This window comes from Carya illinoinensis, chromosome 16 (genome assembly GCF_018687715.1).
Source record: "Carya illinoinensis cultivar Pawnee chromosome 16, C.illinoinensisPawnee_v1, whole genome shotgun sequence".
NCBI classification, from domain to species: domain Eukaryota; kingdom Viridiplantae; phylum Streptophyta; class Magnoliopsida; order Fagales; family Juglandaceae; genus Carya; species Carya illinoinensis.
Genome location: NC_056767.1, coordinates 27,559,679 through 27,585,537, shown reverse-complemented (window position 1 = coordinate 27,585,537; position 25,859 = coordinate 27,559,679). Strand labels below are relative to the sequence as shown.

Genomic DNA, 25,859 nt, shown 5'->3' with positions numbered 1-25,859 from the left:
GTTTTAAATTAATGAGTCCCTTTGTGCATGCTCCTGCATTCGTTAACAGTAGAACTGCTTATCCTTCTGGAAATGGTAAGAATTACATGAATGACTCTAAGAATGTCTCAACCTTCTTGAGACAAAGAGCTCACAAAGCAAGCCTCATGTGTCATCATTGTGGTAAGATTGGTCACATCCGACCAAACTGTTTTGAGCTTAAGAGGCACACCAAGAAAATTGAAAAGCCATTCTCAAGAAAATGGATACCAAGGTGGATCATCAAAAAGGAAAAAATGCGAGCCACACATGGTTTTGGTGCTGTAGACTGACAGGTATACATTACATGCATTACATACATTACATGCATTTTTGTTTTACTTTGTTGTTGTTTGATTTTTTTTTGTTGTCTAGTTTCTTTGTCGTTGTTTGCTGCCCCTACATGCACTCCATGATTGCGCTATATAATAGTGGGGTTGTTAATTCTAAAATCTAGGTGCATGTATCTTTTGAGATTTGTATCATATATCTATGTTTTACAAAGGTTTGGAACATGAGTATCTCGTGTAATCTGTGACTGGCATCACACACTTCACTCCAAACTCGGTCAATTGACATTTCACCACTTGTGAGTTTATTGGGGAGGCAATCAAAAGTGGTAGGAAGCTCTACCTTCATACAGAATTGACCACGGACTAGATGACCTCATCATGGTTCGCTTGTGCAAAAAAAAAAAAAATATGGTATCTCAAAAAGAAAAGAAAAAGTGAAGTTATTATATTAAAAAAAAAAGGAAAAGAAAAAGGAGGGTGAAAAACAGAATAAGTTTTCTGTTTTCTTGAACATACTGAGACAAGTATTTAAACAGAAAGATTCAGGTCCTAGCAGCATTAGGTTTGACTTTCTGTGTCTTGAATGAGCTTCCCAAGCACTTATGGTTTCATGTTCAGCCCAACCCCACTCACGCCTTACGGTTGAAATTTCTTGATTGAGCAAGGACCGCTTTAAACACGCACGTCTATATTACTTGTGATACTTGGTTTTAAACTGCGTATTTTATGGGAATATGATGCTTCTCTACATTTGATATGTACTCTTGGTGTGAAAATTGACATTCCCAGTATTTGTCCAAGTCATGTGAGTGTTGTGTGCTTTAAAACTAGGCAATATGTGTTTTTCTGGTGGTCTCGCTCGACCCTCGCTCGACCCCGCTCGAGCGAAAACCGCTCGACAGCCGCTCGAGGGTTTTAAGTTCGCTCAAGCGAACGTCTGTTATAAAACTCGAGCGCCGCTCGAGCCGCTCGAGCACAGTGCTCTGTTTCGAGTTTTCCCTCTCCCGTGCGATTTTCTTCCTCGTTTTCTCAAATTTCTTCATGTAATCTTGAGTTTTACTTCCGAAATCATCTCCAAACCAAGGTAAATCCCTTTCTCTTTTGTATTTTCCTGATTTGTTGCTTTTATTTTGGGTATTTTCCGTGTGCTATGCATATAGGTTTCGGTTTGGGTTTGTTGAGATATTTCGTTGATTGTTTTCCATTCTTTTGGGTTATTGAGGCTCATATGGAGTCATTTTTGGGTGTTTAAGTGTAATTAGGAGGCTTTTGAAACTCCCATGGGTCTATACCCGAGTTTCACACTTGGATGCATTCCAAGTGTTCGGTAAAATGCCTCAATAAAGTGTCTTTTCTCTTTTTCATCATGCATTGGCTTAGCATTGTTCCCATATCTATTTCATGTCTATCCTAGGTTTGGGACATCATTTAACTAGGATTGCATTATGTTTTGAAGGTGTTTTGGTTTAGAATTGGCATTGACTTGCCAATGGCTTGGCATTGTCATTGCATATGAGTTTGCACATGGGTTGGCATTGGCATGCACATGAGTCATGCATGAGGGTTGGCTTTCGCTTGCCAATGGGTTGGCATTGGCTTGTAAATGGCTGGGCATTGTCTTTGCATAAGAGTCATGCACATGGGTTGGCATTGGCTTACATGTGGGTTGTCATTGCATATGTGTCATGCACATGAGTCATGCACATCAATTGGCTTGCAAATGGTTGGCATTGTTGTGTCAGCATGCATGCATTCATCACGTCTTTGCATTGCCTTAGCCTTGTCTAACGTCGTTGACTCTGTCTACAGTTGAAACTATGTCTCGACGTGTTCGTCCTCGACAAAACCCCCCTGCACCCGCTCAAGCTCACTTCTATAGTGCCAGAGCTCAGGAGTTATATTCTCAGAACTTCTCGCATCGTACTCCCATAGTTGAGCGTGAAGTGGCCTTAGGTGAGCTTACCGAGACTATCATTCCCCGTATTTTTGAGTCTCGTCAGTGGTAGGCATTGACCACTGGTCATCCCGCTCCTTCTGTGGAGTTGGTTAGGGAGTTTTACTCCAATATTCATGACGTGTCTGTTGACGACTCGTTTGAAGTCAGTCTTAGGAACGTTGTTTTTCTAGTAACTCCGGGCATGATAGCGACTCTGCTAAATGCCCCTCGTGTGTCCTATCCTGAGTTTCCCTACTCACGGACATCTCCTCCAAGTCCACAAGTCATTGCTAGTTGTCTTTGTGGTCGACCTAGTAGTTGGGAAGGGACAACCCCTATTTCAACTGCTCGTTTTACCCCCGATCACCTCATTCTTAGTAGGATTGTTCTTACGAACTTAGATCCTACTGGTCATAATAGTGATGTGGGTCTTGACCGAGCCCTTCTGCTGTATGCCTTGATCAATGGTGTCTCCATTGATCTAGGAAGTCTTTTGTGTCGGGTTATTGTTGAGGCGTATCGGTCCTCCAAAACACGGACTGGTTTGCCCTTACCATGCTTAATCACCCGACTAGCTCTCTCCCAATCTGTTGCTTTCCATCCTCAGGAGCCTAGAGTTGCACTTAAGGCTCCTATTGGTCGTAGGACCGTCCAGCTGAGTCGTGCTCACACAACTCCACACCCTCTCCGTGTTGAGCATCCTCCCGCTCCCTCCTCTCAGCCTTCGAGCTCCTGACCATTTAGTTCTCAGCCGTCTACCTCGGCCCCATCCAGCTCTCAGCCATCTTCCTCAGCCCCCGGTTCGTCGGAGCCCAGTCTTCAGCAGGTACTTGAGTATCTAGCTCGCCTTGATGCCCGTTTCCACAGCCTTGAGGTGAAAGTTGATAACCTGCAACAACTTGTGACTCAATGTTTCAACGACATCGAGAGGCAGCTCAATGAAGATGATGAGGATGCCGATGGTGATGATTGAGACCCTTGGCCTCTTGTGACAAAAAGGGGGAGATATTGTTTGAGGGGGAGTAGTACAATAGTATTTAACTCAGGGGGAGTGTTACTAGTACTAACATTTTTTGGGGGGGAACAGCAGCTTTTGGTTATGTTTGTTGAATTATATCTCTTGTTAGCTGCTGTTGTTTGATTAATGTTTCTTTGAACTCAATCTCTGATTTGTTGTTTAATGAAATATTTCTTTTCTTGACATGATTGTTCATGAATTATGATTTGGGAATTGCAAATATGTTTTTGTGCATATGTGAATGGGTATGTTTAACTGTTTGCTAAGCGTGTGCAGAAATATTTCAACATGTTCAAGAATATGGATCTAGTTGGGTGTGCTAGGATTAAGTCATATGTATAGGTTAGAGGTTTTGTCACAGAAATGCCAAAGGGGGAGATTGTTGAGGGAAAAATGAGCGTATTGGCATATTCTTGTGAAAACCTGTGTAAAATAGTGTTGTAACAAGTGTTGTTGCGGAAAGGCTTGAAAATTGGTCAAAGAAGTCAACTTCGCTCGACCCTCGCTCGATGGAGCACTCGAGCGAACTTGGGCAGATTGCACCGCTCGACCTTCGCTCGACATACAGCTCGAGCGAACTCAGGCAGATTCAACCGCTCGATCCTTGCTCGACATACAGCTCGAGCGAACCCAGGCAGAGTGAGTCGCTCGACCCTCGCTCGACACTGAGCTCGAGCGAACTTAGGCAGAGTCGACCGCTCGATACTCGCTCGACAGGTCGCTCGAGCGAACTTTGGTAGATTGTTTCGCTCGACCTTCGCTCGACACTTCGCTCGAGCCAATGTTCCAGATCACTAGGGTTTTGAACGCCTCATTTGATGGGAACTATAAATAGAACATGTTAACTTCTGTTCTTGGTGTGGAGAATCAGAGCAAAAACCCTAAGGGCCTCCAAGAACTTCTTAGAGCAACATCTCCCCCATTTGGTTGATTCTCTCTTGGATAAACATTTCTCCACCACAACATACACAAAATCAACTCTTACTTGAGTCTATTGAAGTGGACATTTTTGTTGGCCGGAAGAGTCCGGAGCTACCGTTGATGCAGAGATCGAGAGGTTCTCGTGGGAAGCTATAGGAAGGTCGGAGTTCCGACACTACATGCGTGTAGAGATCGAGTGGGTCACTCGTGGTGTTGCAAGCCAAGTTTAGCTACTACAAAGGTTTTGTGAGTGTTTCTAAATTGGTTGTAACAAACTAAAGTTTCTATAGTGGATTTGAGGTGGTGTCTTACACCCGGAGTGGTTTTAGATTTTGAATATGTTTTTCAAATGAGTTTCCACTCCGTGAACAAAATCATGTGTTGATTATTTATGTTATTTGATTCATTTATTAACTGCTTATTTGATTTATTTTCAAAGGCCATAAAAATTAGATTACACCTATTCACCCCCCTCTAGGTGTAGTGTTGTGTAGAACCACTGTTATTTGGACATTTTATTTTGTAATATTTGGACAGTTTGGTTGTTTTATTTGATTTTGTTTAGAATGATATGAGTAATGACAGTTCAGGTAATTTCTAAGTTCTAACTCTTCACCATCTAGATTTCCTAAATTTCTTTAAATGGATAATTAAATTTTGCATTGCAAATATCCATTGACAATATTACTAAGTTAAAAGTATTTGGGTAATTTTGCAAAGGAATAAAAATTATATTAATATTTTTTTACTGTATTAGTGTGTGCAGGTTATCATGGTAATTTTGTTCAAGTTTGGGAACTTGTTAACTTCTATCATGGTGAACTCAAATTTTGTATAAGTTTGGTAACTTCTAGTCATTGTGATTTTGTTGGTAACTAAGCTAATTTTGTTTAATAAAAATTAGTGAACTTTTGTATGCCTATTGCTTCTGCAGCCTACTGTTTTATATATGACTTCTTATGTCATGTTGATTTTGTTTTGGTAACTATATGAGAACTTATTAATGTATGCATTTTGTTTCACTTGAATGATGAATTTGAGTCAGGAATGCTGCTTGCTAGTTGGCAGATTTGATTTTTCTTTTGTGACTTGTGTCATGCTCTTTTGGTTGTTTTGGTACTTGGTTCAATCTGCCTGGCTGTTTTGGCAAATTCTTTGGTAACTGCCTGTGGTATTACAGTTTGGGGTAAATCTGTTGTTGAGCTGCCTGCTAGTTGGCAGATTCAATTCTTCTTGTGTGACTTGTGCTATGCTGTTTTGGTAACTTGCTTTAACCTGTTTGAAATATGATTTTATTGTCAACTTGTTTGGCTGTTTTGGTAATTTTTTGATAGCTGTCTGCCTGCCTGTGATATTACAATATGCTAGTTCTAATGCTACTACCTGCTTCAACCTGTTTTGATAACCTGTTTGAAATATGATTTTGGTATTGGTGTATCTAATATCTGTAAAGATATGCCATTTATTTTTCTTGCAAATTAAGTTTTGCATTCCTTTTAGACATCCATTGACAGTATGCTAAGTTAACAGTACTTGAGTAAGGGATTAAAAATCTGTTCACAAATTTTTTAGTGTATTAGTGTATGTAAGCAGCAGGGCAACAATGTATCTGGCTCTGGGATGCATTCATGAAGACTGAGGACTTCACTGATTTCAATTTTAGTGCCCATTTTTTGTTTTGAAATTTAATGTACTAAGTTTTATTTCTTATTGTTGTAAAGCTATTTTTCATTCACTAGTTATATTAGGAAGTAAATGTCATTTAATGTAATAATGCAAAGGGTATCTCTAGAAGGCTTCATGATGTAAATTTAAATATAAGTTGTAAAAAAATGTTATTATTCTGATGCATTTATTTTAATTGTATATTTATTATTTTGTAAATAAAACATGGGTAAATGAGCTGAGCTCGAGTGGAGCTTGGGCTCGGCTCGTTAACAAAATTGAGCTCGAGTTTTGGTTACACGTAAACGAGCTGAGCTCAAGCGTTAGCTTCAACTTGGCCCATAAACTAGCCGAGCTTGGGCTCTACTCTATTTGTGAACGAACCGAGCTCACACACTCCAAGCTTGCTCAAGCTTGGCTCGTTTACAGCCCTAAAACCACCAAGACAAAGCTAATTTTGTTTAGAGCCTTGTCGTCGTTGTCACCCCTATCTCACCAGGTGGGGATTCAACCCTGCTCCCATAATTAAAAAGCATGTTAGAGCATTGGCAATAGTCTATCTTTTATTGCCAAAGTCTAAAATTTAACTAAAAGTTGAGGTTTTGCTTATACGCATTGGACTATCTATCCTAAAATCAAAATAACAATATAACATAATATTATATATTTTAATAATAATTTTTTTACATAAATTTTGCAAATACAGTCCATATGTTAATTAATAATTTAATTTTTACTTAAAATTATTATTTTTCAACTATTTTTTTTTAATCTAATTTCTAACAAACACATTTAAGAATATTTTTCAAGTAAAATATTATTTTGGAGATGAATAGTAGCTGATCAAATTTGAAGAAAGAAATGGAATTATGTAGGTCAAAAATGAAGTCATGCAGTTTTGATTACTCTAATACAGATCATTTTTATTCAAGTTAGCTAAAATTTAACAAGACAATGCCAATGCTCTTAGCAATGCACTTCACAAAATGAAATCTTTTTGAATATTTGTGCTAGTGTAGGGTCCAGTGGGCCATGCCCATGATATTCTCCAAACTTGAGCCCTGTAAGCAGCCCCATTTGATAAGGAAAGTAACATCTCCAAAATCAATTTGGGCCCGAAAGGTACTTTTTGTGTGTGTGTGGTCTGCGTTTGTTCCTACTCTTTTTCCTAATTCTAAATCTTTGATCCTTGCAACTAATTAAATATTTTCTTGGAAAATTATGAAATATTTAAAATTGGAAAAATTCGTAAAAAACTTGAGAAATTTTCCCAGATATACTTTTTTATTGAGGTTGAAAAAGGTTGAGGCTCATTCGATATATATATATATATATATATACTTTTATAGTTTTCTTGAAAAATATTTTGGATTTTTATAATTATCATTGAAAATCGAGAATAATTCTTTTTTAAATTAGTTTTTTAAAGAAAGAAATTTTTTTTGGTGTTTAAATTTTTTTCTAATTTTCTGGAATATTTTTTGGTGTTCTATTTCCAAGAGCATTGGCATTAGTTTATACATAATGCATAATTGCATATGCAAAAACACCTCTTTAAGATATTAACTTTACCATTCAAGAAAAATTTTCACGATTATATATCTTTGAGTCAAAATAGTAATAATTTTTTTTATTATTAATTTTTTCCTAAAATTAATTTATATATTTTACAATTAGCATCCACTGCATACATTTGACATTAATAATATAAATATAATAATAAAAAAATAAAATTTTTTTATATATTATATTAAAAATATAATAAAATGATAAAAAAAATTATATAATATATTATAATAATAAAATGAAGGTGAAGGTGAAGGTTTGTTGTGTTGTTGAGGGAGGGAGCAGACAAAAGGGCTATGAGAGAGAGAGTGGGAGGAAAGATAAATAATTAGTAAAATAACATTTGATGAGTGAATAGTGAATCTCCAAATTATTATAAATACTATTCATAGCCATGCAAAAATATAAAGATACATAATTCAATGTAGTGAAATTTAGGCTGATATTATGCAAATATGTCTTTGCATATGCTATACATTAGGGCTGAGCACCGACAGAGCGGAGTCGGTATCTGGGTCCTCCGACTCCGACTCCTATTTTGTCGGAGGCCGAGTCCGACCTACGACTCCGGCTCCGAATGCTATATGCTCCGCTCCGGCTCCGACTCTGACTTTTCAGAGCGGAGTCGGGACGGAGTCGGTGAGACGGTGGGAGGGCAGTGGGCACTGTGCGATGACCCAGATCTGCGACGGCGTGGGGACTCGGGGTGACGGCCGACGGGGACTGCCGAGTGCCGACTGGGGCACCTGAAAACAGAGCTTCAAATAAAGATAACCGGAAAGGTAAAAAAAAAATAATAATAAGCACACTAAGACATGAATACAATCTATTCAAATATATCAACATCTGTTCAGATCTACAGGGGAAGAAAACCAACAACCAAAATAAAAAGGTTTTTAAAAAATATACATTAACTCAGATCTATGGAAGAAAAAAACAAACAAAAGAGAAAAAGAACAGAGAAAAGGAGACTGGAAGAAAAAAAAATAATCGATCGAAAAGAAAAAAAAAAAGTTAACAATGTGTAGACGAATTGCTGCACGATTTTCTCTTAATAACCTCTGTCTCTTCTCCCTCAAGGCATGGCTCTCTGTTACAGTCGATGGTTTGAGAAGTAAGAAAGGCTGAGTCTTGGAGCTGGAGGATTCGGGAAGGAACAAGACGAAATGGATGAAGAATTTGGTCTGAAGTCTTTTGGTCAAAAAGGTTAAAGTGAAGTGCAGTTTGATCTTAGTCGTTGGATCATGCACTGGGAAGTGGGAAAGAAGTTGGAAGTCACACGTGGAGCACTAGTCTTATCTTATGTAGTTGAAATTACTATTAAGTCCATTATAATTTACTTTATCAGCATTGATATTTGTAATGTTTATTATATCTTTTTAAATAATGCAAAAGGTTCCGCTCCCATCGTTGGCCTTTTTATTTATTTATTTTAAAATTTTTTTATTTCGTGATTAAAGAAACATTTTTTAATAATATTGTGAATATTTAAAAAAAAAATTAAGGATGATAAAAAAAATACATATAATAAAGGGACTAAAAAAATACATTAAAACCACTAAAGCTCCTAGTGGCTATAGCGTTGTCTATCATTTTAATAGTTGTCATCATCCCATTGGTTGATAGTTATATTTGTATATATTTGTAATACATTTAATACATAGTTATAGACTATAGTAATTTAGTTATAGTGATTTAGTATATAACTATAATTTATAGTAAATTAGTAATGTAAATTAACTATATAAGGTATAGTTATATAAAATATATATGATTAATGCATAAAAAATACATACTATAGTAACTATATATTATATAAGCCCTCAATATATATAGTATATATATAATCTATAATTATATATAATATAACTATATATTATATATTGACTTATAGTAAATTAGTAATGTAAAATATAAAATAAGGTATAGTAACTTATATAGTAACTATATTAACTTATATAATAACTTATAATAAATTAGTAACGTAAATTAACTATATAAGGTATAGTAACTTATAGTGTAACTTTATTAACTTATAGTAACTTATAGTAAATTAGTAATGTAAATCAACTATATAAGGTATAGTAACTTATAGTATAACTATACTAACTATATTAACTTATAGTAACTTATAATAAATTAGTAATGTAAATTAACTTATAGTAACTATATTAACTTATATTATTCTGTTGAACCCAAGATTTCAAGTTTTGTGTAATTATATATTTACGCATGGATTTTGATGATAAAAAATGAATTCAAAGAATAAAGAAGTCTCAAACTCAAGTTGTCTACACAATGGAGTCAAGCACATCAAGGAAACAAGTATGAGCAAGAAGGGAACAAGTTCATATTAAAATTATAGAGTAATGTTGTAAATCTCTTCAAAATTCAAAATTAGGATTAATGCTCAAAATTAATATTTTATCATAAATCATTAAAATACATTTTTTACATGTGCATGAATATTTTTGAAAATTAAATTTGAAAATTTTGAAAGATGATTGATTGTCATCTTTTACATATGCATGCCTTGATTAAAGGGTTGAATTTTGAATTTTTTGAAAAAATGAATGATGTTTTCTTTGACATGTGAATCTTTTTAAATTTGAATATGAAGTCTCATATGCCTATAAATAGATCATTTGAGAGCTTCACATTCACAACACCAAGAGCATACAACATTCATTCAAAGCTTTCATTCTCTCTTTTCTAAACGTTGAGCCTTAATCCTTGTTCATTTTGAGAGATATAGTTTGCGCTGTATTATTCTTATTTCACTCATTGATGAGTGTTTTCTGATAACCTACCCACTATCAGCTTTTGTATCAGAAAAATGGTGTGTATAACCCTTGTGTGTGTAGAAAGTATTCTACACGGGGAATAGTTGAATCACCACGTGTAAGGTGATTGCAAGTGTAGAGGGTGTTCTACACGAATCCTTTGTAGCGGTGTTGTTCAAAGGTGTAATAGGTTTCTATCTCCACCTGAAGGAGGTTGAATAGTGAATTTGGGAATCCTCAAGGGGTAGCTTGAGGCGAGGACGTAGGCAGTGAGGCCGAACCTCGTTAACATACTGAGTTTGCTTCTCTCTTACCCTTACTCTTTATATTTATTGTTATTTCATATTTTGTTTATATTTTATATTATATATTTGATTTATAATTGTTATTTTTTTTAATACAACTCAATTCACCCCCCCTCTTGTGTTAGTCATCTGGGCAACAATTGGTATCAGAGCTAAGAACTCTATTATAAGATTAACTATCTTTTCAGTTAAGATCTTATGGCTAACATTGCTGCTTCATTTGGTGAAGGTCAATCTAGTAGTCGGCCTCCACTCTTTTGTGGAGATAATTACTCATTCTGGAAGTTAGAATGAGAATATTTCTTCAAGCTCAAGGTAGAGAAATATGGAAATGTATTGTAAATGGACCTTATATTCCAACAAAAGTGATTGGTGGAGTAAAGGTCAAAAAGGAAGAAGAAGAGTTTGATCGTGAAGACGATAGACTTTATATTTTAAATTTAACTGCTATGAATTTATTATATAATGCTCTTAATGGAAATGAGTTTAATAGAATAATGAATTGCGCTACGGCAAAGGAAATTTGGGATAACTTGGAAGTAACTTATGAAGGAACTTCACCAAGTCAAGGAATCAAAAATTTATATTCTTACTCATGAATATGAAATGTTTAAGATGAATGATGATGAATTTATTTCTAGTATGCACACTCGTTTTACTAACATCATAAACAGCTTGACAGCTCTTGGCAAAGTTTATTCTAAGGTGGAGATAGTAAGAAAAATTCTCAACTCTTTACCAAAACGTTGGGAATCAAAAGTTACAGCGATTCTTGAAGCTAGAGACCTCAAGAAGCTCGAAGTCAATGAACTCATCGGGTCACTTATCACCCATGAGTACACATTGAAAGAGGAGAAGAAGAAGGAAAGCCAAAAAAGAGCTTAGCACTTAAAGCTATTCCTCATGAAAGTGAAAGTGATGAAGATGAGGAAAATGGCGATAAAGATGAAGAAGTTGCGATGATAACAAGAAGAATTCAGAGGTTCTTGAAGAAAAATAGAACTCCTTCGAGGAAATCCTTCAAAAAGATTTCCAAGAAAGATTCAGGTAAAAACGACACTTTAATTTGTTATAAATGCAATAAATCTGGTCATATCAAGCCAGATTGTCCTCTACTAAAGAAAGATCGAAACAAGGACAAGAAAGCAATGAAAGCTACATAGGATGATGATTCAAGTAGCTCAGATAGTGAAGCAAGCAATGAAGAATCAGCAAATCTTTGTCTTATGGCTAAAGATGACATTGAGGTAACAAATCTTGATAATATTGAAAATCCTTCATATGAAGAATTGCAAAATGTTTTAGAAGAGATTTATGAGAAATTTGAAAAATTGGGTATCAAGTATACTGCTTTGAAAAAGAAAAATTCTTTTTTAACAAACGAAATTGAAATTTTAAGAAAAGAAAGTATCATTTTGAAAGATGAAAATCTTGAATTGAATAAGAAGAAAACCGATTTAGAAAATATTGTTGAAAACTTTACGAATGGAAAAAGAAATTTTGAAAAATTTCTTGGTAGTCAAAGATGTGTTTTTGACAAGGCAGGATTGGGATATATGCCAAAACAAAAATACAAACCTTATAAAAATTTCTTTAATAATCATTCTACATCAAAGACTAATATTCAAAATTCTTTTCATAAAAATAATTTTGTCAAAAAATGATATTATTATAATCATTCAAGTTTTTCATATATGTCACATGCTATTTGTAATTTTTGTAATAGAAATGGTCATAATTATCATACTTGTCCTATTAGAAGAAATCATACAATGACTATTAGGGTCATATGGGTACCTAAAAATCTTGTTTCTTCTAATACTAATAAATAAAGGACCCAAAGAACTTGGGTACCAAGAAAAATCATTTTAATTATTTTTATAAGTATACATGAAGTCTTCCACAAGCAAAGATAAATGGTTTTTAGATAGTGGATGTTCAAGACACATGACGGGAGACAAGACTAAGTTCTTTGATCTTAGATCTAAAGAAGAAGGACACGTGACATTTGGAGAGAACTCGAAAGGGAAGATCGTGGGAATAGGTAAAATTGGTAATGAATCTTCTCTCATAATTGAAGATGTTCTACTTGTTGAAGGTTTAAAACATAATCTTTTGAGCATAAGTTAATTATGTGATAAAGGATTTACAGTTACTTTCAAAATGGATAAATGCATTATTTTGAATGATCATGATTGTAATATTTGTTTTATTGCTTTTAGAAACAATAATGTTTATACAATCGATTTTGAAGAAATTACCTCACAAGATGCTATTTACTTTTCAGCTCAAAATGAAACTAGTTGGCTATGACATAGAAGATTAGGTCATGCCAATATGGAACTTATTTCCAAACTTTCAAAAAATAATCTTGTGAGAGGTTTACCAAAAACAAATTTTCTTAAAGACAAAATTTGTGATGCATGTCAATTTGGTAAACAAACAAAAACTTCTTTTAAAACTAAGAAACATATTTTCACTACTAGACCATTGCAACTGATACACATGGATCTTTTTGGACCAAATAAAGTTGCAAGTCTAGGAGGAAAATATTATGCATTTGTTATTGTTGATGATTTCTCTAGATATACTTGGGTCATCTTTCTTGCTCATAAAGATGAGGCACATAATGTCTTTACCAAGTTATGCAAGAGAATTCAAAATGAAAAAGGCTATACTATTTCAAGTATCCGAAGTGATAGGGGAAAAGAGTTTGTTAATAAAAATATTGAAACATTTTGTGATGAAAACGGTTTTGTGCATAATTTTTCTGCTCCTCGAACTCCTCAACAAAATGGGGTAGTAGAGAGGAAAAATAGATCTCTTCAAGAGATGGCAAGAATAATGCTCAATGAGAACAACTTGCCTAGTTATTTTTGGGCCGAAGCGGTAAGTACTGCATGTTATGTTATAAATAGAGTTATGCTAAGATCTAAGTTAGATAAAACCCCCTATGAGCTTTGGAATGAGAAAAAGCCCAACATTCGTTACTTTCATGTATTTGGATGCAAATGTTTTATTTTGAATGAAAATGATAATTTAGGCAAGTTTGATGCAAAATCTGATGAAGATATATTTCTTGGGTATTCTACTAATGGTAAAGCTTATAGAGTATTTAATAAAAAGACTTTGACTGTACAAGAATCTATGCATGTAGTATTTGATGAATCTAATTCTCCACTCTCCAAGAAATCTATTGATGAAGAAACAGGAGGTATAAATAACACAGAAAGTCTCAATCTCAACAAAGAGAAAACAATAGAGGAAGTTCAACATGGAGCCATCAGGAAAGATCATCAAAATTTAATACAAGATGCAACCAAACAGTGGAAATTTGTGAAAGATCATCCAGTGGAACAAATTTTGGGAGAACCTTCACAAGGTGTAAGTACTCGATCATCTGTTAGAAATATTTGCAATCATACTGCTTTTCTATCTCAAATTGAACCCAAAAATATTAATGACGCACTTCTTGATGAATCTTGGATTCTAGCTATGCAAGAAAAGTTGAATCAATTTGAAAGAAATGATATTTGGACACTTGTTCCTAGACCCAAAAATCATACTATTATTGGAACAAAATGGGTTTTTAGAAACAAGAAAGATGAGTCCGGAGTCATTACTAGAAATAAGGCTCGACTTGTAGCTCAAGGTTTTAATCAAGAAGAAGGAATCGATTATGATGAGACATATGCACATGTCGCAAGATTAGAAGCTATTCGAATGCTACTTGCATATGCTTGTTATAAAGATTTCAAACTTTTTCAAATGGATGTTAAAAGTGCTTTCTTAAATGGTTTTATAAATGAAGAGGTATATGTTGAGCAACCTCCAGGTTTTGAAAATCATATTTCCCCAAATCATGTTTTCAAACTCACAAAAGCACTATATGGACTTAAACAAGCTCCTAGAGCTTGGTACGAAAGACTTAGTGGTTTCTTGATTGAAAAAGGTTTTTCAAGAGGAAAAATCGACACAACTCTTTTCATTAAATATGAAAATGATGATATTCTTTTGATTCAAATTTATGTTGATGATATAATATTCGGTGCTACTAATGAAAATATGTGTCAAGTTTTTGCTAAGACTATGCAGGAAGAATTTGAGATGAGCATGATGGGAGAACTTACATTCTTTCTTGGATTGCAAATTAAGCAAGCAAAAAGTGGGACATTCATCAATCAATCAAAATATATTAAGGAATTACTGAAGAAGTTTGGGATAGAAAATGCTAAGGAAATTGGAACACCAATGAGCCCATCAACTAAGCTTGATAAAGATGAATCCGGTAAGCCAGTTGACTCAAAGATATATCGAGGTATGATTGGTAGCTTATTATATTTAACAGCCAGTAGACCAGATATTATGTTTAGTGTGTACTTATGTGCACGCTTTCAATCATCTCCAAAAGAATCACATTTAATTGCAGTTAAGCGCATTCTTAGATATCTTAGTGGTACAATTAACCTAGGATTATGGTACCCTAAGCACACATATTTTGATCTAATCAGCTACACAGATGCAGATTATGCTGGCTATAAAATAGATCGAAAAAGCACTAGTGGAGCATGCCATTTCTTAGGTCATGCATTAGTTTCCTGGTTTAGCAAAAAATAAAATTCTGTTGCACTATCTACTGCTGAGGCAGAATATGTTGCTGTGGGTAGTTGTTGTGCTCAAGTTCTCTACATGAAGCAACAACTTGAAGATTTTAAACTCAAGTATAATCACATTCCAATCAAATGTGATAATACAAGTGCTATAAATCTTTCAAAGAACCCAATACAACATTCTAGAACTAAGCATATTGAAATAAGGTATCATTTTCTTCGAGATCATGTGCAAAAAGGCGATATAATATTAGAGTTCACAAACACACACGATCAGTTAGCAGATATTTTCACAAAACCTTTACCAGAAGATAGATTATGTATGATCAGAAGAGAAATTGGTATGATGCATGCTATGAATATCTCTTAAAAGATAGACCAGAGTCAATAAAATAGAGATAGATTTTTTAAATACTTTTACATAAACTTGAGATTCTTAGCCTCATGTTTGAGACGCTCATTCTCTTTATACAATATCATGTCATTCTTATTCATGGGAACCGGCAAGCGGAATGAAGAATCTAATAAATATTTCAACTGTTTATTCTTCTGCCGAATGATTCATTCCCTTGTATGAGACTCTTGAACAATTCGTTGAAGTACAACAATTTGTTCTTTGAGCATTTCAACTTCATGATTTTTGGCTTGTAGCCGCTGAGAAAAAGCAACAATAGAGGAAGAGTAGCGAGTCCCAAGACTCACCAAGTCATAAATAGCATCAGAATCTGACTTATTAGTCAGATTATTATTTTCTTACTGCAACATGGCACCAATGGCAGCTGCGAAAGGACAAGAGGTTGAGATGCAGAATGCCTCATGGATGGATCTAGAGAAATGTTAGAAGAATGAGCCATTGAGAAAAAAAATAGAAGGCTTAAAACGAGAATGCTGAAGGAATGCAGATGAGTTATAGAGATGAGATGAAAACTTGATGCGGATTGGATGAACTTCAGGACTGATTTTATAGAGATAGCATAAAGAATAAGACAAACTATTTTCTCTTCAAATCTTATTTAGTCAAAAGAAATACAAGATATGCTGGACACACATTGTCAAAAGTTTTCTTACTAATCCAGCGAGATTAACAGTAGATTGTCCCTATTTTTCTAGTAAACGGTGAACCTCTGCTGTTATCTGCCGATGTTGACCTTGTATCTGAACCCTTTCTCGTTCCAGCTCCTCTATTCGTGGTTACAGATCATGAGCATACCAATCTGTAAACTTTTTCAACTCTTGGTTTTCTTGCTTTAGCCTTTTATTCTCACTATCCTTATTAGCAAGTTTCTGTCGTAACTCAGATATTTGCATGTTAAGATGATCAATCTCACTCACCCTCGCCATTAACCTTCGAGACAAGATCGTAACAGAGGCAGCATATTGACTACTGAGCATTCTTGATTCTGCAATAATCTCAGAATCAGCCTTACTAGAAAAACGGTTCACTGCTCCTATCATGGTATTGACGGCCTCAGGAGAGAAGATTGATGATTGATGCGTCAAGGGTTCCTGATTCAAGTCTGGAACATTAGTGGAAGAGAATTGCTCAGCCATTCTATCGTTATGGAAAAACAGAACTCAGGTCAAGAAGCGATTATTTTTTTTTGGCATCCGATAGATGAAAATGATCATTTTTTTATAGAAACTCGGAGCCTTCAATCCCGTTTGTCAACAACATCAGGCGATTGTTTAAATCTTCAGCCGTATTAAATTCATAGAGTTAGGCCTCGAGGCTTTGCAGCACTTGTCGGGTCACGGACGGCTCCATTTTTCAACTATCTACAGTGACTATTAAACGCATCGTTTTCTTTAGTCTATTTACTTGTTGCGGATCCTTTTTAATGATGCCAAAAGGGGGAGAAGTGTTAGACTAGAACATTAACATTGTTTGAATTGCTAAACTTATTACATATATTTGGAATTATATTTATACTTTTGCTTGAAAAACTAACGCACATTCTCAGGGGGAGCTTAAGTATTAATACAGGTTTCAGGTTCTATCAAGTATTTGTCATCATCAAAAAGTGGGAGATTGTTGAACCCAAAATTTCAAGTTTTGTGTAATTATATATTTACACATGGATTTTGATGATAACAAATGAATTCAAAGAATAAAGAAGTCTCAAGCTCAAGTTGTCTACACAATGGAGTCAAGCACATCAAGGAAACAAGTATGAGCAATAAGGGAACAAGTTCATATTAAAATTATAGAGTAATGTTGTAAATCTCTTCAAAATTCAAAATTAGGATTAATGCTCAAAATTAATATTTTATCATAAAGCATTAAAATACATTTTTTACATGTGCATGAATATTTTTGAAAATTAAATTTGAAAATTTTGAAAGATGATTGATTGTCATCTTTTACATATGCATGCCTTGATTAAAAGGTTGAACTTTGAAAATATTAAAGATGATTGATTGTCATCTTTCACATGTGCATGTTTTATTTGAATATTTTCAAAAGTGATTGATGCTTTTTTAGACTTATACAAAAAGTAAAAGATTAGGTTTGAAATTTTTGAAAAGGAAAGTGTGCTCCTTTTGTCATATGCAAAAAGTAAAAGATTAGGTTTGAATTTTTTGAAAATGAAAGTGTGCTCATTTTGTCATATGCCAAAAGTAAAAGATTAGGTTTGATTTTTTTGAAAAAGTGAATGATGTTGTTTTTGACAATTGAAAAAGAAGAACCTTTTATTTGAATTTTTTGAAAAAATGAATGATGTTGTCTTTGACATGTGAATCTTTTTAAATTTGAATATGAAGTCTCATATGCCTATAAATAGATCATTTGAGAGCTTCACATTCACAACACCAAGAGCATACAACATTCATTCAAAGCTTTCATTCTCTCTTTTCTAAACGTTGAGCCTTAATCCTTGTTCATTTTGAGAGATATAGTTTACGCTGTATTGTTCTTATTTCACTCATTGATGAGTGTTTTCTGATAACCTACCCACTATCAGCTTTTGTATCAGAAAAAGGGTGTGTATAACCCTTGTGTGTGTAGAAAGTATTCTACACGGGGAATAGTTGAATCACCACGTGTAAGGTGATTGCAAGTGTAGAGGGTATTCTACACGGATCCTTTGTAGCGGTGTTGTTCAAAGGTGTAATAGGTTTCTATCTCCACCTGAAGGAGGTTGAATAGTGAATTTGAGAATCCTCAAGGGGTAGCTTGAGGCGAGGACGTAGGCAGTGGGGCCGAACCTCGTTAATATACTGAGTTTGCTTCTCTCTTACCCTTACTCTTTATATTTATTGTTATTTCATATTTTGTTTATATTTTATATTATATATTTGATTTATAATTGTTATTTTTTTTAATACAACTCAATTCACCCTCCCTCTTGTGTTAGTCATCTGGGCAACATATTCATTATAATGTTTATACATTATTATTTATTAGATGTTAATATATTGAAAACACATATTTTTATAAAATATGCATAATATCGGAGTCGAAGTCGGAGTCGAAGTCGGAGTCGGATGGGAAGTAGGAGTCGGAGGATGAGTCGGAGTCGGATTCGGTGTGTCGGAGGCGGATCGGAGCGGAGTCGGAGTCGGAACACCTCCACCTTCGACTCCGACTTTTCAGTGGGAAAAAACTCCGACTCCTACTCCGACTTGTCGGAGTCGGAGTAGAGCCGGAGCGGAGTCGGATTCGGAGTCGGATTTTCGGATTGGTGCTATTCTGCCGTTTGAGTTGCATCGCTCTTCCTTACCACCAACACATTTGTGTTTTTTTTTCATATTTTTTAATATATTTAAATATTTTTAAAAATATATAAAAAAAATATATCAATATACTAAAAATCATTTCCTTAATTATTAAATAAAAAATATCACTAAGCGGTCAAATGGAGCGGTATGCATTGGGCGGCAAAGTAGCTTTTCTTTATTCATAAACCGATGCCACTGCTCTTATAATAAGTGGAATCCCAAAAAAGCATGGAAATATGGGTTTTGATCCAAAATCCAATTAAAAAAACTCAATTTTACCATCTAAGTGACTCTGAGACCCATAATTATCCAGTCATATATCATGTGATTATTGAAACCAGTTAGGACTTAGGTAGCAGAATATACTGCATTTTATGTTACTTTTCTCTTTATTAGTTTTAGGGTTATGCTAAATTTGGTAAAGGCTCAAACTTATGATGGGGAGTATGCAAATGGAAACAAAAGTTAACCATAAACTCATTAATTACAAAATATCACTTTAAAATAGACTCGACTTGATGATACGTAATATTATAAAACTTATTTTATTATAATGATTACATGACTTTGTTAAAGGATATTGTCATTTCTTCTTCTCGACACATCTAAGTTACATTATGCTTGAAAAAACTTATTTTACAAAGAGAAATGTTTTATTTTTTAACATATCTCAGGTAAACTTGTAACTGACATGACTTGTTATAATACATCAGATTATAATTTTTTTTATAAAGTCATGTAATAAACTTTATTTTTGTTGTGTCCGTCACTTTCTTTTTGTTACTCTCACCACCATCTTTGGTGACGATAATTTTTACCAATTTGCACGGCTCAGCTTCCTCTAGCATTTGGACGACGCTTCTCATTGTGGGCCGAAGAGTTGGAAGTGCTGATGTGCAAAGAATTGCAATTCTCAGTACCTTGATAACATCTTCCTCGAAAGCCTTTGGAATTTGGGAGTCCAACACACTTAATAGACTCTCTTTGTTCTTTAGATTGTCAGAAACCCAATTCACTATGTCTTTGTTCTCCCCGAACTCCGGCTCCATCGGTCTTTTTCCGGTCACCAGCTCCATCAGAACCACTCCAAAACTGTACACGTCACTCTTCTCATTCACTCTGCATGTGTACCCATATTCTGCACAACCAAGAAGAGTTCATGAACTTTAAGAACATACCGCTGTCCTGCTCTAGAAGATCAAAGTTCAGGTGGAAATAACACTAGACAGTACTTCGAAAGTAACTAAAGAAAGGGAATTGACTGGATATGATCACTAACCAGGAGCAATATAGCCATGGGTTCCTGCAATGACATGGGTGGAATCCTTGCCACCATTGGCCTGAACAATCTTAGCAAGTCCAAAATCAGCAATCCTTGGCTTCAAGAACTCATCCAGAAGTATATTGCTGGACTTCACATCCCTGTGAATCACTGGCTTTTCACACCCATGATGCAGATACTCCAACCCTTTGGCCGCGCCGACGGCGATATCGTACCTTGTCTCCCAATCGAGCTGCTTCTTGTGGTGGCCCGTGTGCAGCATATCCCACAAACTTCCATTCGGTAAATATTCATACACCAACAAGCTCGAGTCGTCGCTTGTAATGCTGCAATACAGCTTCACCACATTCACATGCCTTATTGAGCTCAATGTCTGCACCTCGCTGTCGAATTCCTTCGACTTTCCGGCAGAGTGCTTCCCGAGCATCGGCCTGGCGCTGCTCCGAATCTTTCTCCAGCGACTGGGACTTGAATCTGCATTCCATATGTGCTTGACCGCAAGCTCTTTGCCGTTGGGGAGTAGCACCCTGTACACACTCCCGGAGCCACCTTTTCCTATCACATTCTCCGGCTTGATGGCACCAAGAATCTCGCCCTCCGTGAAGCTCAACACGTGGAAGGACTTCAGGTCCCAGGATTCGTTCTTCAACGAACGGTCTTGATCCTTTTCCTCCTTCTTCGAGTTGACGAAGCATACCAAACACACAAGCAGGATGGCCAAACCTACTGCGAAACAAATGATGAGTGTCCGGATATCTCTGGTAATGCCGGAACCGGAGGGACAGTGTCGGAACATGGAAGTGATGCCCAGGATGCAGAGGCCTCGGTTACCAGAAAAGCTACCGTTGTACGCTTCGATTGACAGAGCTTGCGGTATGGGACCGGTCAAGCCGTTGTTTGAAAGATCGAGAAAGCTTAGCCGGAGAGAAGAGAAGCTTTCCGGAATTGTCCCGGAAAGCTGGTTGTCGGAGAGATCCAGAGAGTTAAGAGTTGGTAGACGTCCTAGAGAGGATGGAATTTGACCCGAAAGTGAATTATTTGCCATGTTTATGTCACTGAGAGAGCCACAAAAGCCTAATGTCGCTGGCACTGAACCAGTGAACCTGTTGTTCTGCAGATGAAAAACGTTCAACTGCTCCAGTTCACCGATACCTGAAGGAATGTTTCCTGATAACTGATTGTCGTTCAGGTGAATCAACACCAGTGAGGTAGCGCCAGAGATTTCGGCAGGTATTTCTCCTGATAAGCGGTTGTTTCCGGCAAACAGCTGCTTAAGAGACTTGGCATTCTCGATATCGGACGTGATCGGGCCGTGAAGATTATTGGACTCGATGTCGATTATGTTCACGTTAGGTAGCCCCCAGATTCCGGCGGGAACGGTACCCGTAAGCGCGTTCATGCTGACCCTGAAACGAGTTAGAGAGGAACAGTTGGCGTAGGTTGCCGGAATTTCGCCGGTGAGTTTGTTGTCAAGCATGAGAAGCTTCTTCATGGTGCCCTGCTTGCACATATCAGGTGGGATTGGACCACTCAAGATATTCTCAGACACGTCGATGAAATCGAATTGCGCCCAAGATCCAAGCTTCTCAGGCAGAGGACCCATCAACCTGTTCGAATACAGCGAAAGATTCACCAGTTTCTTAAACTCGCCGAACTCGGTCGGCACTTGCCCACTAAGTTTGTTATTGAATAGTTGCAGACTAACCAGATTGGTCGAAAACCTCAGCTCCGACAAATCTCCTTCGAGATAATTCATAGAAGCGTCAAACATCTCAAGCTTCGTGAGGTTTCTTAGACCCACCGGAAGTTTTCCCGTAAACGAATTGTTGTAGAGCTCGAGCTGCCAGAGGTTCACGAGGTTTCCTATCTCTTCGAGAATCTCTCCGGTCATGTTATTGTCTGCAAATTCCAAATTTATTAGCTCTCTGAGATTTCCAATCCCAGCTGGGATTGTTCCTTGGATGTTGCAGTTGGAGAGGTAAAGCCAATCCAGTTTAGTAAGCTTCACCACCTCGGTTGGAATTGGACTAGGATCGAAGGGATTGTCCCCGAGGCTGAGCCGGACTAGACCCGTCATGTTTTGGAGCGAATTCCAAGGAAAAGTGGCGGAGAATCCGCTGTTATTCAGATGTAGATGCTGTAAATTGCTGAGAGAAGATATGTCTGGAACCGCTCCCGTGAAGAAATTGTTTCCCAAATCCAAGTAATGCAATTTCACACAATTCTTCAAGTCCTCCGTGATGGGACCGGTCAAGAGGTTGAAACCCAACGAGAGCTTTTCCAGCGAATGGAGCTCGCATATAGAATCCAAGGGAAGATTCCCAGATAAGTTCTGGTTAGAAAGTTCTATTTCTATAACGGAGCCGTCTGAGTTGCAGGTGATTCCGGCGAAATCGCAAACGGAATTGGTGGACTTCCATGAACTGAAGACGTCGGGATTCGATCCTTGGAGCGCGGATTTTACCTTCAATAGAGTTTTAAGTTCGTCGGAATGGATACGGGAGAAAAGGGAGAGGAAACAGAGAATATAGAAAGAACCATAGAGGCATGGCCGGGAAATTTGTGCCGGCGACATGTGGTTTGGTGCTTGGAATTTGGAAAAATCTTTTCTTTCCGATTAAGCAGAGAAGATTAATGGAAGTAGAAAGAAGGAGAGATGACAGGATGGTGCCATTTTTAATCACTTGGGAAGGTGGGAAGTCACAGTAGACAGTAGACTGTAGTTTCGTTCATTTTCATCCTTTTTTATTTCGAAGTCGCAGACGCACTGTACAAAAATCATTGTTGTGAAACACTGAACGGCGAACTCACAGATGTTCTAGACAGTTAGTACGGCTGTAATATTAATGTTACACGAAATTTAAATTATTTTTATTATAAAATAAATTTAACATATTTTATATAAAAAAATATTAATATATCTTTTGAGTTTTTTTTTTTTCAATGTGTCTTTTAAGTTTGTTTATTTGTTTTAACTGTTTATGTCTTTAATTTTTTTTAAATTCTTTTATGTCTTAATGAATAAGGAAATAATTTTTAGTATATTCATGTATTTATTTTATTTTAAAAAAATATTAAATATAAAAAAAATGTAAAAAAAGAAAAGAATAAAAGACTAAAAAGAAAATTTTGTATTACTGGACATACCCAGTAATCAAAGCTGAGCAGCACACTAGTACCATCCATTGAAAAATATGGATAACATTAAAATTATAAAAAATATATATTTGCAATTTTATTTTACAAAGCCAACACACTATTAAAGATAAAAGAAATTATTTATATTCTAAGGTTTTTGTAAGTATAATGAATATCAAGACAACGGGTGCATTGCCACAATAGGCTTATAAGTAGTAAAAATATAGAATTGAATGTGTGTTTGGTTTTGAGTTTGAGAATTTGAAAAGCATTTTTAACAATTTATAAACTATTTAAAAAAAATCATGTGTTTATAGATTTGTGAAAAGCTCTTGAAATGCTTAAAAAATGCTAACCACACTTTTTTTTTTTTTAAATTTCAATTGAGATTTTTAGTAATGCGATATACAGTTCTAATCAAGTATATAAATCTTGTACATTTCATTTAAAAATATAATTTATCATTAAAAAATGTTATTTTTATATCAGTCCTAAATATAGCTATTTTTTTTTTTTTAAATAGAGTGTGTGAGATATACATATCATAATGCTGTAAATATCATTTCTCGTTGTTAAATAATGCTTTGAGAAACTTCAAAAACTCTCATATAACTCTCATATAAAAAAAAATTATTGCTTACAACAATCCAATTAATTAGGCATTAGATGTTAAAATAACTGAGGTTCATGTAAAATCAATGTGCAATGCAAAAAAGGAAAGAAAAGAGAAAATAGAGTTATGGATAAGATTGTGAGCGACCAAATATCGGAGGAGTAATCCTTCTAGATTGTCCACAAATACAGATATTTTATTTTGAAAAAATTTAATTATAAGTATAACTGCACATTAATATGTATATCAATTTAATATAATTAATCAAAAAATAAATTTTATTAAAAATAATATTAATTAAAATATAAATAAATTAATATTGATATATAGATTAGAACGCGACTTTATTTATATAAAATAATTTTTTTTTAAACCATTTAATTGAACAAAAAAAATTAGAAATAACCCATGTGTTCTAGATGATACAATTTAGACTTGTTATAGCCATACATTTATCACTAGATAAGATAGATCTCGTGCATGTCCCCGAAAAGAAAAAGGACACTTGTTTTATTTCTTGATTTATTCTTTTGCCTTTTAGGAGTCATCGAAAACGATAAATATAAGCTTGGTTTCAACGTTAAAGATGAAATGATTATAAATGAAAAATAAAAATTTAATAAAATATTTTTAAAAGATTATTTTTTAATATTATTTTTATTTTAAGACTTGAAAATATTAAATATTTATTATATTTTATGTAAAAATTTTGAAAAATCTAAACATGTCCTTAATCTATGTAAAGATGTTATAAAAATAAGTTTACATGCTTATGAAATTTAATATAATATGTTAAATTATATATTGCATTTTCTTATGAAGTAAATCTAATGTAATACTTTAAATTATCGTGTCAGCTTATAAATTTTTTTTTATAAAATTTTTAAATAAACTTAACAATTATAAAAAAAATGATATTTACAATCGTAGAATATATAAACACCACGTAATTTTTTTTAAAAACTGAATAAATACGGAATGAACATAAACAAAAAAAAAACTAATTTTCTAAAAGTATATCCTATTCTTTTTAAAAATGATAATATAGTATTCATACATTACATAATTGTATATATCATTACTCTTTCACCATCAACTTTTTCCGAAGGCGTGACCCACTATGTTAGCAAATGAGTGGCCATTGTCACTGAAAAATGGGCTAAGAGCTACCAAGGGAAGACCATTGACTCGCAACACAAATGTGGAAAAAAAAATGACAACCAAGATGGCTATAAACTACAAAAATTTCAAAGTATAGAGATCCTTTTTGTCCCCATAAAAAAATACAAAATGGAGTAGCACTATTACCATGACCAAAAGTATGAACAAAAAGCATTCAAAAGTGGCCAATTCAAAGAAAGGTTACAACTTACAACCACTTGTGTAAGTGGTACTAAGGTCCCCACTTGCTTTTTTTTTTTTCTTCCCTAGAGTGGACTTAAGCCTGTTTACAATTATGTTGCTTTCATAGAAAAATTGAAAATTCTTGAAGATATTATTGAGTCTAGATATTCTAATATTCAAATACAATTATTTAATTTTCTTATTTTTCTTTTAAAAAAAATAAAAAAAATTATCATATCTAAGCTCATATTGAGATGGGAGCAACACTTTAGTATGGATAACCTATTTATTTTATTATGAGAAATGATATATTCACAAAAAAATTTAATATATTACATCAAATCACGTCAGATTGAGAATTTATTTTTATATAATTTATTTATAGCTAAAATATTTCACTTAATATTTTTATCTTAAATCTTGCTATTTTTAATTTTTTTTAATTTAATTCGTTTCAAGTGATTTTATATTTCAAATTGAACTAAATTTTATTGACAAAATTTGATTATTTTTAATTATTTAAAAATATAACAATAGAAAAAAATAAATATAAATTGACTCTATGCAACAATAATTGCTTGAATTATCGATTTTTTTTTTTAAAGAAAAAAAAAAAGAAGACATATTATGGTGAACATGTGGTGTGG

The 25,859-nt window shown here is 34.6% G+C and overlaps 1 protein-coding gene across 1 annotated transcript; it reads right to left on the bottom strand.

Annotated features, from left to right (window-relative positions):
* Positions 1 to 19,354: 19,354 nt before the first annotated feature.
* On the bottom strand, positions 19,355 to 22,930 carry LOC122299318 (receptor-like protein kinase 7). The gene is made up of 2 exons (XM_043109505.1): positions 20,115 to 22,930; positions 19,355 to 19,973 (listed from the first exon to the last, which is right to left on the bottom strand). The coding sequence occupies exons 1-2, from the start codon at positions 22,690 to 22,692 to the stop codon at positions 19,570 to 19,572; spliced, it is 2,982 nt and encodes a 993-aa protein (XP_042965439.1). The 5' UTR covers positions 22,693 to 22,930; the 3' UTR covers positions 19,355 to 19,569.
* Positions 22,931 to 25,859: the final 2,929 nt, after the last annotated feature.

Excerpts from the sequence above, each read along its gene's own strand:
- LOC122299318 (XM_043109505.1), bottom strand. The coding sequence starts at position 22,692 with ATGTCGCCGGCACAAATTTCCCGGCCATGCCTCTATGGTTCTTTCTAT. Across the intron at positions 19,974-20,114 it reads CCATGGCTATATTGCTCCTG|AATATGGGTACACATGCAGA; the intron begins GTTAGTGATCAT and ends TTGGTTGTGCAG.